At 58.9% G+C, this 17,409-nt stretch overlaps 2 protein-coding genes across 8 annotated transcripts; one reads left to right on the forward strand and one right to left on the reverse strand.

Moving 5' to 3' along the window:
• Positions 1-473: 473 nt before the first annotated feature.
• LOC307180896 (melanoma-associated antigen 8-like) lies at positions 474-4,429 on the reverse strand. Of its 7 annotated transcripts, XM_079911459.1 has the most exons (4): positions 3,924-3,982; positions 2,123-2,220; positions 1,904-1,974; positions 474-1,829 (listed from the first exon to the last, which is right to left on the reverse strand). In XM_079911459.1, the coding sequence occupies exon 4, from the start codon at positions 1,762-1,764 to the stop codon at positions 991-993; it is 774 nt and encodes a 257-aa protein (XP_079767585.1). In that variant the 5' UTR covers positions 1,765-1,829; positions 1,904-1,974; positions 2,123-2,220; positions 3,924-3,982; the 3' UTR covers positions 474-990. The 7 variants fall into 7 exon arrangements, with proteins under 7 accessions (XP_079767585.1, XP_079767587.1, XP_079767589.1 ...); XM_079911461.1 differs by lacking the exon at positions 3,924-3,982 and adding an exon at positions 4,365-4,429 and having other exon boundaries at positions 474-1,974; XM_079911463.1 differs by lacking the exon at positions 3,924-3,982 and adding an exon at positions 4,138-4,160 and having other exon boundaries at positions 474-1,974.
• A 2,877-nt stretch (positions 4,430-7,306) lies between these two features.
• LOC307180676 (paraneoplastic antigen Ma6E-like) lies at positions 7,307-12,415 on the forward strand (the record flags this gene model as incomplete). The annotated part of the gene is made up of 4 exons (XM_079911042.1): positions 7,307-7,886; positions 10,203-10,909; positions 11,262-11,340; positions 11,565-12,415. Coding segments are annotated over exons 2-4 (1,566 nt in total), but the record flags the coding sequence as incomplete, so codon positions are not given.
• Positions 12,416-17,409: the final 4,994 nt, after the last annotated feature.

The following is a 17,409-nucleotide window of genomic DNA, read 5'->3' on the forward strand; positions in this document are numbered from 1 at the left end:
CCAGAAGGACATCTCACAGCAATGTCCCATTTCAGACTTTCCCCTGCAACCCAAGACACACCCTCTGCATGTCCGGCTGCTGCCACCACCCAGCTTCATCACCATCACCTCCCACAGAAGGAACCCCCACTTCCCAAAGGCCCGAAGTGCCCTGGCTCGGGGCACTTAACACTCCAGGGCTCGCTCCTGGAGCCCCACCGCCTCGTCCCATGTTGTCTTATTCTGTGGGACTTAGGGGACGTCTCACCACCTTCCTCGTGTGACAGTGGCTCCTAGACCATCACTCTAGGTGTGGGTGTGTCCTGCTTTTCCTAGCGTTCCCGCTACTAACACAGGCCCTTCCGGAGAGCAGAGGCTCCGTGGAGGTCTGCGGAATAAACAAGCCAGTGGGCAGGGGGCTTATTGACGCAGATGAACCTTCTCCTACTGTCTTAAAATACCCGTGCAAATCCAACTCAACAGAGATAGTTCGTTTTATTTACAGAATGACAGACAAGACAGGGAAGCAAGAATTGGAACAACAATGACTTTTATTTTTCTATTTCTTCCCCCATCTATATCACTGCTAAGTACTTCCACATTTCCAGAGCAGTTCTGATTCCAATTCCCTGTTATCTTGTACACGGTCACAAAACGAACTGGGAGATTTCCCAACCTCTCTTACAAAACAGCAAAACTCTTGTTCTTGAACTGAATTAGTGCAAATACCTGTGGGATTAACGTCATACACAAAGTTAGACACTGAAGCTTGTTTAGTCTTCTATTCAAAGAACCAACATTTGAAAAATTCCTAAAGAAAACAGACATGGAAGTCCATGTCAACATACACAACAGGAACCCAAAATGCTGCACACCGGCTTCCCCCAACTCGCCCGGCTCTCACTGCTTAGAAGGCTGACCGCTCCCTCTTCAAACTCAGAGTGAAGGAGCAGCCCCCCTTCCTGCCCCACGGGAGAAGCTGCTGGACGTGGGACTGGCTGCTGCACTGGCTCAGGCTCCCTCTTCCTCATCGCTCACACTCCCTGCAGACACGGATGGGAAGAACCTGGGAGCCATGCTATTGATCCTGAGCAGATGCTGCAGGACCTGACACTCGCTGGCCTCCGCGTAGGCCCGGGGACCCCACAGGAACTCGTAGCGGGCAGGGTCGCTGTGGGGCACCTGCCGGTACTTCAGGTAGCCCGTCTGCACCCACACTTCGGTGAGCAGCTCCCTCCCGCCACAAAACCCCAGGGTGCCTAGCTTTCCCCACACCTCCTCCTCAGGGACGCGGTCACCAAACAGGGTGACCATGGTCAGGACCAGCAGAGGGAGGCTGGCCTCGGGCGTGGGCTGCCAGTCGCTCAGCACTGCATCCCAGGTGAGGCCCAGGGTGGGGACCAGGACGTAGGTGCGCTGGCGGGGGTCCACCACCTTCACGTCCACGCCAAACAGCAGCTGCAGGCACTCGCAAACGAGGCGGAAGACCACGGGGAAGTGGTCCCGATGCTCCCGGACGACCGTACTCAGCATCTCCGCCTCGGAGGTCGGCTCCCCGGTACGAAACTTGACGAGCAGGAACCCCACCAGGTCAGCCATCAGCGCAACAAGTGCCTCGCGGGACAAGGGCTCGGCATAGGCGGAGAAGGAGGGGGCGCCAGGGGAGGCGGAGGACGAGGGGGATGCGGCCTCCTCCCCCGCAGCCCCCAGCAGCGGCGCCTCCACCGGACCCTGGGCCGGGACTGGGGCCTCAAGGTCGGCCTCAGGCTGGCGGAGCTCACTCATCTCGACCGGGGGCCTGATCACTGGGGTCGGTCCGCCCACGGGAGTGTGGGCAGGGGACCTCGTACCTGGGGTAGAGAGGGGGTGTGAGCGGCCTCGGCGGAGAAAGGCACCCTGGGCAGCCCTGACAAAGGCCACTTACAGGTCTCGTCTCAAGGGCTGCCCTCGGGCCTCACAGGGGCGCTCCTCCCGGGTGGCCTGTCCCCTGCCAACCTGAAGAAGGAAGTGAGGGGGCTCCTCAGGGTGCAGCCAGCACGGCCCCAGGTTCTGGGGCTGACAGGGCGGTGGGGTGACTTGGGTGTTGTGGGGTCCCCTCTGTTCTGGGAGGGGGAGCCCCTGGGTACACACTCAGGGCACGCACCTCCCCTTGGCTCCTGGCGCTGCCTGGGCCTCCTCTGCTCTGTGCCCTGAGGACACGGTCCTCAGACCTGGGCCTTCGCCTCCCGGTTCCTGGAGCCCCTGTAAGAGGAATGGAGGGCGCACCTCTTGTGTACACTGTGGCACAGCTCTGGGCCTCGGTGCTGGTAGGAGGATTGGGCCGGACTCTGTGAGGTCCCCCCAGTGCTGAGTTCTGGGGTGGGTGGTCCCCTCGGGGTCGCTCGTCGTGCTCACTGTTCCCCTTAAGGGCCTGGACCCTCCCCTTTGCAGGCCGGAGGGGAAACTCAGAACAGGACCCCGAATCTGAACAGAAAGCAGTGAGGGGGCCCCACAGGTGGCCGCACCTGCCCAGGGCCTCCCGAGGGTCCTAGGATGGGGAGATGCTGGGTCCTCACCTCCTCCTCACATCCTGCCTGGCCTCCCAGCGCTGACCACAGGGGCAGGTTTCTGTTGAGGTCCCTGTTCCAGGGCTGGGGGTCTGCTCAGTCCTCCCTCGGGGTCCTGGGAGTCCACCTTCTGTGGACCTGAAGGCTCACCCCTCACACCAAACACCTGACCTCCTGAGGACCCCGACCCAGAGGTCAGGAAACATCTCATCTGCTGACCGTGCTCTGGCGCCTCCAAGGCCCCCGCGGAAGGGCAAAGGATCCCTCCCTGTGTTGGGGTCTAACGTCCTCAGTCCTTCCTTCCTCGCGTGCAGGCTGGACTCTGGGCAGGACCTAGGATTGTCCCGTCTGCCAGTGTGAGTCCCTGCTCCTTATACCAGGTCTCCAGTCTCTCCGAGACCCTGACGTCAGGACGTCAGGACAGGCCTACCGTGCTCATCCCGCCCCGGGGCCTCCCACGGCCACCTGCAAGGGCGGTGATCTGGTGGGTCCCTTTTGTCCTCCCTCAGGGTCTCCTCAGTCCTGCCTAAGGGCCCTAACCTTAGTCCACCAGGGACCTGACATTTTACCCTCTGCCCTCATGAGACCCCGCCCCTTATCCCAGGTCCCCAGCTTCTCTGACACCCGGATGTCAGGAAGTGCTGCACGTGACGGCCTCCCAGGGCCAACTGAGTTCTGGGTTGCAGGCTGCCCTCAGTGCTCCCTCAGGGCCCTCACCTTGACTCCACACAGGACCTGGGATTCTCCGCAGTGCCCACCAGACACCCCGCCCCTTATACCCCCTCCCTAGCCTCTCTGAGACCCCGCCCCGTGCTCCCCCTCTCCAGGGTGTCTGAGACCCGGATCTTAGGAAGTGCTGCACCTGTTCATCCCGCCCTATGGCTGGAAGGGCCAACTCGGTCCTGGGATCCAGGCTCCCCTCAGTCCACACTCAGTGCTCTCACCCGGACTCCACATAGGAACTGGGATTCTCTCCTGTGCCCGCCTAGGATCCCGCCCCTTATACCCCCTCCCTAGCCTCTCTGAGACCCCGCCCCGTGCTCCCCCTCTCCAGGGTGTCTGAGACCCGGATCTTAGGAAGTGCTGCACCTGTTCATCCCGCCCTATGGCTGGAAGGGCCAACTCGGTCCTGGGATCCAGGTTCCCCTCAGTCCACACTCAGTGCTCTCACCCGGACTCCACATAGGAACTGGGATTCTCTCCTGTGCCCGCCTAGGATCCCGCCCCTTATACCCCCTCCCTAGCCTCTCTGAGACTCCGCCCCGTGCTCCCCCTCCCCAGTGTCTCTGAGACCCGGATGTCAGGAAGTCCTGTACGTGCTCATTCCGCCCTATGGCCTCCCAGGGCCAACTCTGTTCTGGGGTCCAGGCTCCCCTCAGTCCTCCCTCAGGCCCTCACCTTGACTCCACGGAGGACCTGGGATTCTCTCCCGTGCCCACCAGACACCCCGACCCTTATACCCCCTCCCTAGCCTCTCTGAGACCCCGCCCCGTACTCCCCTCCCCAGCGTCTCTGAGACCCGGATGTCAGGAAGTGCTGCACGTGACGGCCTCCCAGGGCCAACTGAGTTCTGGGTTGCAGGCTGCCCTCAGTGCTCCCTCAGGGCCCTCACCTTGACTCCACACAGGACCTGCGATTCTCCGCAGTGCCCAGCAGACACCCCGCCCCTTATACCCCTCTGCAGCCTCTCTGATACCCCGCCCCGTGCTCCCCCTCCTCAGCGTCTCTGAGACCCGGATGTCAGGAAGTGCTGCACGTGCTCATCCCGCCCTATGGCCTCCCAGGGCCAACTGTGTTCTGGGGTCCAGGCTCCCCTCAGTCCTCCCTCAGGGCACTCACCTTGACTCCACGCAGGACCTGGGATTCTCTCCCGTACCCATCAGACACCCCGACCTTTATACCGCCTACCCAGCCTCTCTGAGACCCCGCCCCGTGCTCCCCCACCCCAGCGCCTCTGAGACCCGGATGTCAGGAACTGCTCTACGTGCTCATCCCGCCCTATGGCCTCCCAGGGCCAACTGTGTTCTGGGGTCCAGGCTCTGTTAAGTCTTCCCTCAGGGCCCTCACCTTGACTCCACGGAGAACCTGGGAATCTCTACCTTGCTCACCAGACACCCCGACCCTTATACCCCCTCCCTAGCCTCTCTGATACCCCGCCCCGTACTCCCCTCCCCAGCGTCTCTGAGACCCGGATGTCAGGAAGTGCTGCACGTGCTCATTCCGCCCTATGGCCTCCCAGGGCCAACTCTGTTCTGGGGTCCAGGCTCCCCTCAGTCCTCCCTCAGGGCACTCACCTTGACTCCACGGAGGACCTGGGATTCTCTCCCGTGCCCACCAGACACCCCGACCCTTATACTGCCTCCCCAGCCTCTCTGAGACCCCGCCCCGTACTCCCCTCCCCAGCGTCTCTGAGACCCGGATGTCAGGAAGTCCTGTACGTGCTCATTCCGCCCTATGGCCTCCCAGGGCCAACTCTGTTCTGGGGTCCAGGCTCCCCTCAGTCCTCCCTCAGGCCCGTCTCCTTGACTCCACGGAGGACCTGGGATTCTCTCCCGTGCCCACCAGACACCCCGACCCTTATACTGCCTCCCCAGCCTGAGACCCCGCCCCGTGCTCCCCCTCCGCAGCGTCTCTGAGACCCGGATGTCAGGAAGTGCTGCACGTGCTCATTCCGCCCTATGGCCTCCCAGGGCCAACTCTGTTTTGGGGTCCAGGCTCCCCTCAGTCCTCCCTCAGGCCCTCACCTTGACTCCACGGAGGACCTGGGATTCTCTCCCGTGCCCACCAGACACCCCGACCCTTATACCCCCTCCCTAGCCTCTCTGAGACTCCGCCCCGTACTCCCCTCCCCAGCGTCTCTGAGACCCGGATGTCAGGAAGTGCTGCACGTGACGGCCTCCCAGGGCCAACTGAGTTCTGGGTTGCAGGCTGCCCTCAGTGCTCCCTCAGGGCCCTCACCTTGACTCCACACAGGACCTGCGATTCTCCGCAGTGCCCAGCAGACACCCCGCCCCTTATACCCCTCTGCAGCCTCTCTGATACCCCGCCCCGTGCTCCCCCTCCTCAGCGTCTCTGAGACCCGGATGTCAGGAAGTGCTGCACGTGCTCATCCCGCCCTATGGCCTCCCAGGGCCAACTCTGTTCTGGGGTCCAGGCTCCCCTCAGTCCTCCCTCAGGGCACTCACCTTGACTCCACGCAGGACCTGGGATTCTCTCCCGTACCCATCAGACACCCCGACCTTTATACCGCCTACCCAGCCTCTCTGAGACCCCGCCCCGTGCTCCCCCACCCCAGCGCCTCTGAGACCCGGATGTCAGGAACTGCTCTACGTGCTCATCCCGCCCTATGGCCTCCCAGGGCCAACTCTGTTCTGGGGTCCAGGCTCTGTTAAGTCTTCCCTCAGGGCCCTCACCTTGACTCCACAGAGAACCTGGGAATCTCTACCTTGCTCACCAGACACCCCGACCCTTATACCCCCTCCCTAGCCTCTCTGATACCCCGCCCCGTACTCCCCTCCCCAGCGTCTCTGAGACCCGGATGTCAGGAAGTGCTGCACGTGCTCATTCCGCCCTATGGCCTCCCAGGGCCAACTGTGTTCTGGGGTCCAGGCTCCCCTCAGTCCTCCCTCAGGGCACTCACCTTGACTCCACGGAGGACCTGGGATTCTCTCCCGTGCCCACCAGACACCCCGACCCTTATACTGCCTCCCCAGCCTCTCTGAGACCCCGCCCCGTACTCCCCTCCCCAGCGTCTCTGAGACCCGGATGTCAGGAAGTGCTGCACGTGCTCATTCCGCCCTATGGCCTCCCAGGGCCAACTGTGTTCTGGGGTCCAGGCTCCCCTCAGTCCTCCCTCAGGGCCCTCACCTTGACTCCACGGAGGACCTGGGATTCTCTCCCGTGCCCACGAGACACCCCGACCCTTATACTGCCTCCCCAGCCTCTCTGAGACTCCGCCCCATGCTCCCCCTCCTTAGCGTCTCTGAGACCCGGATGTCAGGAAGTGCTGCACGTGCTCATTCCGCCCTATGGCCTCCCAGGGCCAACTGTGTTCTGGGGTCCAGGCTCCCCTCAGTCCTCCCTCAGGGCACTCACCTTGACTCCACGGAGGACCTGGGATTCTCTCCCGTGCCCACCAGACACCCCGACCCTTATACCCCCTCCCTAGCCTCTCTGAGACCCCGCCCCATACTCCCCTCCCCAGTGTCTCTGAGACCCGGATGTCAGGAAGTGCTGCACGTGCTCATCTCGCCGTTTGGCCTCCCAGGTCCCACTCTGTCCTGGGGTCCAGGCTCCCCTCAGTCCTCCCTCAGGCCCTGGGAAGTGATTAGCCCATGAGGGGGGAGCCCTCATGAATGAGATTACCTCCCTTATAAAAGAGGCCCCAGACGGCTGCCTCATCCTCTTGTGCCATGTGAGAAGATGGCTAGTTGATACAACTAGACAAGAAACCAGTCCATATAAAGAAGAGCTTTATTACTATTATTTATTACTCAGCCGTACAAAGGAACGAAATTGGGTCATTTGTAGAGATGTGGATGGATCTAGAGACTGTCATACAGAGTGAAGGAAGTCAGAAAGAGAGAAACAAATATCGTGTATTAATGCACATATGTGGAACCTAGATAAATGGTACAGATGAACCGGTTTGCAGGGCAGAAATAGAGACACAGACGTAGAGCACACACATATGGGCACCAAGGTGAGAAAATGGTGGGGGCGGGCGGGGGGGGTGATGAATTGGGAGATTGGGATTGACATATGTACGCTAATAGGTATAAAATGGGTAACTCATAAGAACCTGCTGTATAAAAAAATACATAAAATAAAATTCAAAAGTTAAAACAAACCAAAGAAATAAGAATAGGTTTATGACATTATCAATCACAGTAGAAAACCACCTGTAAAGACAAATGGACGTACTTGCCACAACGGGCTCTGCATCGCCAAGTTCGCTCCCCCAACTCCGCAGCCTCGCAGGAGGCCTTCCTATTGGTGGAAGGCCAATGGGCGTGTCTTTCGCTTCCGGAGGCGCCAAGCCTTGGGACCTCAGGCCCTCAGTGCGCATGGCTACTGCTGCTTCCGTAGCAGAGCGCCTCCTCACGTGCTCTTCTGATCCAACCAGTTTCTCGGTAAAGAGACGTCTAGAACTTTCTCCCTCATCTTCCTGGGGCTTCCGGGAGCACCCGGAAGCCCACGTGGCGTTCGCACAGAGTGCCTGGGACAGTCGGCGGCACAGTTCCTGGCTGCTCTGCTGAGACGAGCTCTTCAGCCCCTCGTGAGCGGGACTCCGGAGCCATCCACAGAGTCAGAGCGAGTCAGGAGACAGGCGGGGGCTCTGCCGGGGGCTGGACTCCGCAGGTACCGGGGGCCCTGGGAAGGAGTGGAGGTCGGGGGAGGGCTACGGGCTGCTCGGTTGGGAGTGGGGGAGCGGCGGCGGAGGGTAGCGGGCTGAAGGGGGGCTGAGGGAAGGGTCCCCCAGTGAGCGGGTCAGAGGGGAGGACCGCTGGCTTCCGGGGTGGCTGGTGGGGGGCGTTCTGGAGTCGGGGTGCAGAGGGTGGGGCTAATGCGTGGGGGGGGGCCTGAGCGGAGGGCTTCCTGCTGGTCGGGTGGGGCTGGCCTTGGGGGCCAGAGGAGAGGACGACTGGCTGCGGGGGTGGGGAGGACGGGACGGGACGGGACGGGACGGGCGGGCCCCACCCCCGGGGCCGAGACGGGAGGGGAGGGCTAACGGCTGCTGCGTGTGGCGGGAGGAAGGGGGAGCTACTCCTGGCTGAAGCGGGGGTCGATGGGGAGGACTCCCGGGCGCGGGTGCGGTAGGCGTTAGGGGAGCTCCCGCCGGGGCGGGGCGTGGGGTGGGGGGGGAGGACGCTCGTGGCAGTTAGGGGGCTCCGGCTCCCGGGTGGGCGGGGGCAAGACGGGTGGGCTCTGCGTCTGGGGTACGAGAAGCGAGAGCCCCTGGCGCTGAGTGTGCTCGGGGGAGGACTCCCCGGTGTGGGGAGGTGAGAGAGGCAGTCCGACCTCTACGCATGGCGGGGCGCCCGGCTTCCAGGGCCCAGAGCGGAGCGCCACCAGCTGGTGGGTGGGGGAGGGTGTATGGAGGGGATGTAGTGCGAGGGGTCGGGGAGGAGCCGCCTGGCCACGGGGGGGCGTAAGTGAAGCTGAGAGGGGGGAGGTGCTGGGGCTGCTGTGATCTGGTGGAGGCTGTTGGCCATGGCAGATGGATTTGTGGGGTCCAGGGAGGGGCTCTGGCCCACTGCATGAGGCATCGAGAGCTTCAGGTCGCCTCTGTCCGGGTGGCACAGGAATTGCAGAGGTGGGTGGGCAGGGCAAGGCCCTGGCCTCCACACACAGTACACAGATTCTTTACGAGGGTGCTTTGCACATTCACCCGGACACGCCATACCAGAGTTGTAAAACAGTCTCCATAAATTTAGCAGTATTGCAAGTTTACATGATAAGTTTTCTCATCACGGGGGAATTTTATTTGATGGTACTAATGATAATATATCTTCAAATATTGGGAAACCCATGAATCAAAGAAAAATATCACAGAGGGACTTAGAAAATATTTCCAAGTGAATACTAAAAAAACACGACTTCCCAAAATTAGTTGGAGGCAGCAAAAAGCAACAGGAGGAAACTGTATTCCTCTAAATGCTTCTGTTAGAAAAGAGTCAGGACATAAAATCAGTGAGCTAACAGTCCATTGAGAGATGCTAGGAGAAGAAGAGCAAAGGAAACATAAAATGAAGTAATAAGAGAGCTAAGAGAGGAAATCAGTGATAGAAAGCAAATTATGGACACGGTGAACAAAGCCACGCGCTTCTTTCAAAAGAGCAAGGAAACCGAGCAAGTCCTAGAACGATGAATCACGGAAACATAGAAAGAACGCTGATCCCCAATATGAGGAATGAAAGAGGGCCAACGTTACGGATCAGATGTACATTAACAAAGAGGATATAGGGGAATATTATGGGACATTATGGAAATGTTTATGCTAACAAATTGGAAGACTTGAAAAATTCCTTGGGAAAAAGGCAGCTTCCTAAAACTGAGGCCAGAAATGTAGAAAAGGTGACGAGCCTTCTATCTGTCTTTTTTAAAAAAATTATTTTATTTTATTTTATTATTGTTTCTTGAGTCGTACGCAACAAGTGCTCTTTTGTTATTATTTTTAAATTTTATTTTTACTTTGGGCTGCGTTGGGTCTTTGTTGCTGCGCGCGGGCTTTCTCTAGGTGCAGCGAGCGGGGGCTACTCTTCGTTGCGGTGCGCAGGCCTCTCATTACGGTGGCTTCTCTTGTTGCAGAGCACGGGCTCCAGGCATGTGGGCTTCAGAGGTTGTGTCACGTGGACTCAGTAGTTGTGGCTCGTGGGCTCTAGAGCGCTGGGTCAGTGGTTGTGGCGCGTGGGGTTAGTTGCTCCGCGGCTTGTGGGATCTTCCCGGACCAGGGATCGAACCTGTGTCCCCTGCACTGGCAGGTGGATTCTTAACCACTGCGCCTCCAGGGAAGTCCCTAGCCTTCTATCTTGTAAATAAATGTAATTTATAAAAAAAGTTTCCTAAAGTCAAACAAACCAAACAGGGCAGGGAGGTGCTCCAGGCTGCTGCTGTGAGGGGCACTAGGGTGGGCTGTGTGGCACAAACATGATTCTCTCCTCTTTGCACCCACAGGCCGATTCCCACACTTCAACAGCCTGTGCACACCTGTTTGATCGCTTCCCCCCACCCTCAGGTCCTCGGAGATGGCGATGGCTCTGGCGGTATTGCGGGACTGGTGCAGGTCGATGGGCGTGAACGCTCAGCGATCTCTGCTCATCCTGGGAATCCCAGATGACTGCAAAGACCAGGAATTCCAGGAGGCTGTGCAGGCTGCCCTGCGTTCCCTGGGCAGGTACCGAGTGCTGGGCAAGGTCTACAGAAAGGAGCTGGGGTCGAGTGTTGCCCTGGTCGAGTTTGCTGAGTGTTTAAATCGAAGCTTGCTCCCCCGCCAAATACCAGGCAAGGGAGGGCCCTGGCCTGTGGTCTGCCTGCCCCAGGCCCCTGATGCTGATTCACAGGATAGACCCAGTTGCCCTGCGCAGCCCCAGGGACAAGCAGTGGTTGGCAGGGCGGGTGAGGCAGGCACTGCAGGTCACTCAGGAACTGCAGGGCAGGAGGAGGCTGCAGGGGAGGCGGGAGTCGCAGGTATGGAGGGAGACACAGGTGAGGAGGAAGCCTTAGGTGAGGAGGGAGCTGAAGGTGAGGAGGGAGCTGCAGGTGAGGAGGGAGCTGAAGGTGAGGCAGGAGCTGAAGGTGAGGAGGGAGCTGCAGGTGAGGAGGGAGCTGAAGGTGAGGTAGGAGCTGCAGGTGAGGAGGGAGCTGAAGGTGAGGAGGGAGCTGCAGGTGAGGAGGGAGCTGAAGGTGAGGTAGGAGCTGCAGGTGAGGAGGGAGCTGAAGGTGAGGAGGGAGCTGAAGGTGAGGAGGGAGCTGAAGGTGAGGGAGGTGCAGGTGAGGAGGGAGCTGAAGGTGAGGAGGGGGCTGAAGGTGAGGCAGGAGATGCAGGTGAGGAGGGAGCTGTAGGTGAGGCAGGAGATGCAGGTGAGGAAGGAGCTTCAGGTGAGGAGGGAGCCTCAGGTGAGGCAGGAGCTGCAGGTGGGGAAAGATCTGAGGGTCAAGCAGGAGCTGAAGGTGAAGCAGGAGTGTCAGATGAGGAAGGAGCTGCAGGTGACGACAGAACCTCAGGTGAGGCAGGAGTTGCAGGTGAGGCAGGAGCTGCAGGTGAGGAAGGAGCTGCAGGTGAAGCAGGAGATGAAGGTGAAGCAGGAGCTGAGTCAGATGAGGAAGGAGCTGCAGGTGAGGAGGGAGATGAAGGTGAGGAGGGAGCTGAAGGTGAGGAGGGAGCTGCAGGTGAGGAGGGAGCTGCAGGTGAGGAAGGAGCTGCAGGTGCGGAAGGAGCTGAGGGTGAAGCAGGAGCTGAGGGTCAAGCAGGAGCTGAAGGTGAAGCAGGAGCTGAGTCAGATGAGGAAGGAGCTGCAGGTTACAGAAATGTTGCAGGCGTGGCAGGACTTCTGAGTATGGCAGGACCCACGGGCGGGGCAATGGCTGAGCCTGAGGAAGCAGTTGTGACAGCGGCAGGCGCCATGGGTGAGGCAGGGCCCGGGACCCAGCAGTGGAGGCAGGCCTCGCAGCCCGTGCTGGACAGCATGGGCTACCAGGAGCTGGGAACCTTCTCTGGGATGGAAGAGCCGGGCCACGGGGAAGGGTCCTCTGAGAGCTGGCTGGAGCAGGCCAGCCACACGCTGCACCTGTGGCGCCACGTGTCTGAGAGGGAGAGGAGGAGGAGGCTGGTGGAGAGCTTGCGCGGCCCCGCGCTGGACCTCCTGCGCGGCCTCCTGGCGGAAGATCCCGAGCTGGCTGCCCAGGACTGCCTGGCCGCGCTGGTGCAGGTGTTTGGGAACAAGGACCCCCGGGGGAGTGCTCGGCTGAAGTTCGTGACCTGTGCCCAGCGGCCCCAGGAGACTCTCTCTGCGTACGTGATGCGCCTGGAAGGCCTGCTGCAGTCGGCCCTGGAGAAGGGGGCCATCCACCCGGCCATGGCGGACCAGGCGCGCGCCCGGCAGGTGCTGACGCGGGCCCGGCTGAACGACACGCTCCGGGACACGCTGAGGAGGCGGCGGCTGATGAGGAGGCCTCCCGGCTTTGCGGGGATGCTGCGGCTCATCCAGAAGACCGAGGCCTGGGACGCCGACCCGGCTAGCAGGGAGCACTTCCCAGGGCAGGAAGAGGCCCGTGTGGACGTTGCAGTCCTGGCAGCAGCCGCCCAGGCCGCCCCGGCCCATGAGGCCATCACCGCAGGCACCACTGCACATGGCACCAAGGCCTCCCCGACCGGTGAAGATAGCACCGCCCAGGCCGCCCGTTCCAAGGAAGGGAGCGCCGAGGACCACCCGGCACGTGAGGAGGCCAGTGCGGCAGTTGCCGGCACTGCCAAGGCTGGCGAGGCGGCCCCTGAAGACCATGGTGCCGCCAGGGCAGCCCCTGAAGACCATGGTGCCGCCAGGGCAGCCCCCGGCCCTGGGGAGACCAGCAAGGCGTCCGCGGCCACTCAGGAAGATGGAAGTGCTGCCGCCCCTGCGGGCCTAGGTCAGGCAGGACCCTCAGATGCCCCCGGGGTCCCCATGCCTGGCCGGATGGGCAGTGCTTCCCCGGTGGCCCCAGGAGGTCCTGGCTGGGAGCCAGAGGGCCTCGCCCAGGCAGGAGGCCAGGAGGCCGAGGAGACCCCCGAGGAGGGGCTCAAGCCCATCCCAGAAGAGCCGGGAAATGAGGACGGGGCTGCAGAGATGAGCCCCCCGGGGTCCACCTTGGGCCACTAGGCTCAGCAGGCCGTGGGGCTGCCAGGCTTGCAGGCAGGGGGAGGCCAGGCCTGGCAGCCTACTGGCCCCATATTAGGGGCCACTCCAGGTGCCTGGGCCTCCCTCCTGAGAGGGGACCCCTATTCATCATCCCCTGGGGCAGGTTGCTCCCTGTACTGGCAAGCCCAAATGTGTCCCTGTAGGCCCCAGAGGGACCCAGGTGTCAAGGAACCCCCCAGCCCCCGCTCCCCTCCCCCCAACACACACACCCTAGCCATCGTCCCCCCACAGAGCCCTGAGGTGCGCCACGTGCCAGCCAAGGCTCTGGTCTCTGTGGGCCAGTGTCGTGAGCTCAACGTGTGCTTTCTGGGCATAGATTCAGGCCCAGCGCTGCCTGTTGTTGTGGAAATGTGCATGCGTTCTCCTCTGAGCAGTCCACCCCGCCCCGGTCGCGGCGCCGAGACACGAAGCCCAGTCTCAGGAGCCGGCAGGAAGGACAGGATGGACGAAGTCATAGCCAGCGCCCACCCCAGGACCTGGGAGCCCACCTGCGACCTTCGAAGGAAGACCTTGACCGGGGCTGCAGGAGGTCTGCGGGAGGCCCCCCAGGGCTTGTGTTCTGCTGGGCCACCCCGTTGTTCCTCGGGACTCCACGTCCCCGGCTCGGTGGCGTGCGCCCTGCTGTGGGACTGTCCTGTGCCCGCCATAGGGCAGGGCCAGGCCCCGGGCATGTGGGCCAGAAATGGAGGGTCTGCCCTGGGGGGAGCGGGCATGGCCGACGCCCATCTTCCTGGCGAGAGGCCACCCGCGGGGCCCTCAGGAAGGGAGACTGTGGGGAGATGGAGGGCCGCCGGGTGGGGTGTAGCGGAGGCACCTTTTTGAGGACCCTGGGTGGGGCCGGGACCCGTGAGCTCCGGTGGCCGTTAGAAGTTCCTCTGTGTGTTGTTATGCCCTCTGTTCAGTGGTTTCAGTCAATGTTTCTCTTTAATAAATTTCCCTGAACGTTTCATCTGAGTCTGGCCTCTGCTGTGGGCAATGGAGGGAAAGGGCTGCTGCGGGTGAGGGCGGGGGTCCAGAGTCCGATTCCTGCTCAGCACCCATGGGACACCTCTCCGGGGAGAGGGTAAGGTAGGCACTTTGCAGACCCAGACATCGTGAGGGTTTTTCTTCCAGTTCATAGGTGAATCGTAAAGTTTTAGCGCCCTTGACCGTGGGCCGCGTCTCGGGCGATGCTCGTGCTTGAAATCATGGGTGCTGTGCACGGCCCGGAAGGCCAGGGGACACACAGGAGGACTTCTGACCTCGTGGGTCACACGTGGGTCCGTGCACGTCTGCCTGGCCCGGGGGCTCCGGGACCAGAAGGCCGTGGCCGGTTTGCACGAGCGCTCGGCCTGCGGCTCTGCACCCGTGCACGAGTGTCTTCGTGCCCCCTGCGATGACGGGCGTGAAGCAGGAGGCTGACATGCTGACGGGCCTGCCCTTTAGGATGTCACTTCCTGGCTGGGCTGTGCTGTCACCCCCGAGCAACCGGAGCACTTCTGTGAGGGGCTGAGCGGGAGTGTGAGCCCAGGGTGCTGCCGGCCGCGCTGCACTGTCCCGTTTACGTGGCGGAGGGGCACGCCGCGCTCCGCATGGCTGCGGACGAGAAGGGCCCCGCCGCGGGCAGGGCACCCGGCTTCGGCGAGGCGCCTCTTCCACTCTCTGTCATTTAATTGATGTATTTTAGACCATGTGTTTTAATGTGATTATGGAACTGTTAGGGCTTGAGTCTGACATTTTATTTTTTTAACACAATTTGGTTTTCAGAGATGTTTCAGATTCAGCGCAAAATTGAAAGGAAGGTACAGAGATTTCCAATATACTCCCTACCCCTACACATGTGTAGCCTCTCCCATTATCTGGCACCAGAGTGGTACATCTGTTACAACTGGTGAACCTACATTGACACATCATTATCACCCAAAGTCCACAGGTTCACTCTTGGTGTTGTACATTCTATGGGTTTGGGAAAATGTATAATGACATGTATCCACCATTATGATACCATACAGAGTAGTTTCACTGCCCTAAAAACCCTCTGTGCTCTACCTGTTCATGCTTCCTTTCCCCCATCGCCTGGAAACCACTGAATTCTTACTGTCTCCATAGTTTTACCTTTTACAGACTGTCATATAGTTGGAATCATACAGTATGTAGCCCTTTCAGATTGGCTTTCTTTCACTCAGTAATAAGCATTGAAGATTCCTTCATGTCTTCACGGCTTAATAGCTCATTTCTTTTCAGCATTGAATTGTGGTGTTCCATTGTCTGGATGTGCCACAGTTTATGTATCCATTTACCTACTGAAGTATACCTTGTTTGCATCCAAGTTTTGGTAATTGGGAATAAAGCTGCTATAAACATCCATGTGCAGGTTTTCGGGGGACAGAAGTTTTCAACTACTTTGAGTAAATACCAAGCAGTGTGATTGCTGGGTTTTGTGGTTAAGAGTATAGTTTTGTAAGAAACATCCAAGCTGTCTTCCAAAGTGGTTGTACCATCTTGCATTCCCACTAGCAATGAATGAGTGTTCCTGTTGCTCCATATTCTCACCAGCAGTTGACATTGTCAGTGTTTCAGAATCTGTCCATTCTAATAGGTATGCAGTGGTATCTCATTGCTGTTTCAATTTGTATTTCTCTGATGATGTATGAGATAGAGCATCTTTTCATATGCTCATTTCTCATCTGTAACTCTTCATTGCTGAGGTGACTGTTCAGATCTTTGGACCATTTTTTAATCAGGTTGTGCATTTTCTTGTTAAGTTTTAAGAGTTCTTTGTATATTTTGGATAACAGTCCTTTATCAGTTATGAATGTGCAAAGATGTTCTCCCAGTATGTGGCTTGTCTTTTCATCCTCTTGGTAGTGTATTTTGTAGAGCAGAAAAGAGAGAGGAGATATGGGGATATGTGTATACGTATAGCTGGTTCACTTTGTTATACAGCAGAAACTAACACACCACTGTAAAGCAATTATACTCCAATAAATATATTTTTAAAATATATGAACAGTGACTCAGAAATGTATAGGGGAATATGCCACAACAATAACATAAAAGATGGGAAAAGGCAGTCAGAATTAAAATGTTCTAAGATCCTTGCGCAAAAGCCATGCCACCCCAGCCCTGGTCTGTCATCTTGTAGTGCGCTAGGTCCCAGGTCACTGTCCCTGGACACTGCTGCATGTTCTGCAGGTGCCTGTGATGGACCTGTGAAAGCCAGGCCATGGGACCCCCGAAGCTGCCTCAAATCTTACCCTGACTCCCACAAGCAGGAAGGGGTAGGGGAATATCTCTTCCCAGCTCTGGGCTCAGTCTGCTTGAGCCCATGATCTCCCAGGATCCTGCCACCTAGGCAAGCCTGCTCATGAGAAGGCAGGTGGATTGGGTCATATGGGCCCACCGTTAGGGCTCATGGCTGCCAGAGCATCTTTTAGGAATTGAGAGGGCAGAAGGGACACAGGTTTGGTCCTAGACTTCCTCCTTTCTTTGAAACCTGGCTCCTTCCCTGTTCTTGTGGTTCTTTCTGTTTTCCTTAACAACGTGCCTGTCATGTAGCAGATGTTCAATACATTTTAGTTGAATGAATGGATGAATGAATGTAACCTCAGACTCCACTGTCTCTTTGTTGCTAAATACAGTGGATGGTTCGCAGTCCTTTCCTCATCGGATACCTCTGCAGAATATGACAATGCGGATGGCCAGAAATCAAAATCACAAAAGTTGGCAAATGGTGTACCTAGAAATGCATGATTTGCACTGTGAATTGAGCCCACCGTGCTGGAGGTAGGAAGCAAGATTTCTGGCAAGAGAGCCTGAGAAGACACAGGAGGCAACCATCATGAGAAGAGGGAGCCTTTTCCTGAGGGTAAGGCCAGCTTAGGAGAGAGAAGTAGCAACACTTATATCTGCCCCTGCCACCTCCTCACTTTTAGTGGCCTGATTGCCTCTGCCACCAAGGTACGCTGCCAGCCGGCACCCCTGCCCTACAGCAGTCTGGCCGAGGAGAGAATCTCCGCTTTCCCAACTGGCCGTCTCAGCTGCCCCTGCTCGCCCAAGCCCACCGGGAGCCCCTTGCCCTGACTAACTTTACTAGTTTGCAACTGATGCCTGGACCCCCAAGGCCCGACTTCCAAATCGGTAGCACAAGCCAACACGGGAAGAGGATGACAGGCCCCAGCGTCTGCCCACCGTGCCTCGGCCGGTGCCCGGAAACGCCACGGGGCCGGGGCCTCGGTTCTCTGAGCTCCCGCTAGTGGGAAGGACTGTGGAAGAGCCCAACACCCGCGGCCTGCATCTTTCTTCCTGTCTGTACAGTCATTAGATGGATCTTGACTAAAAAATAAATTAAATCACATTTCTCTCCTGCTTAAACCTTCCAGTGGCTCCCTACTTTCCTTAGAATAAATTCCAAACTCCTTTCCATGGCTCATGGGGTCCTACACACTGAGGACTTTGACCACCTAGCCAGCCTGGCACCTTGCCACTCTCCCCACTTGGCTACAATC

The sequence above is a fragment of the Stenella coeruleoalba genome (genome assembly GCF_951394435.1).
Source record: "Stenella coeruleoalba genome assembly, chromosome: X".
Classification (NCBI taxonomy): Eukaryota; Metazoa; Chordata; class Mammalia; order Artiodactyla; family Delphinidae; genus Stenella; species Stenella coeruleoalba.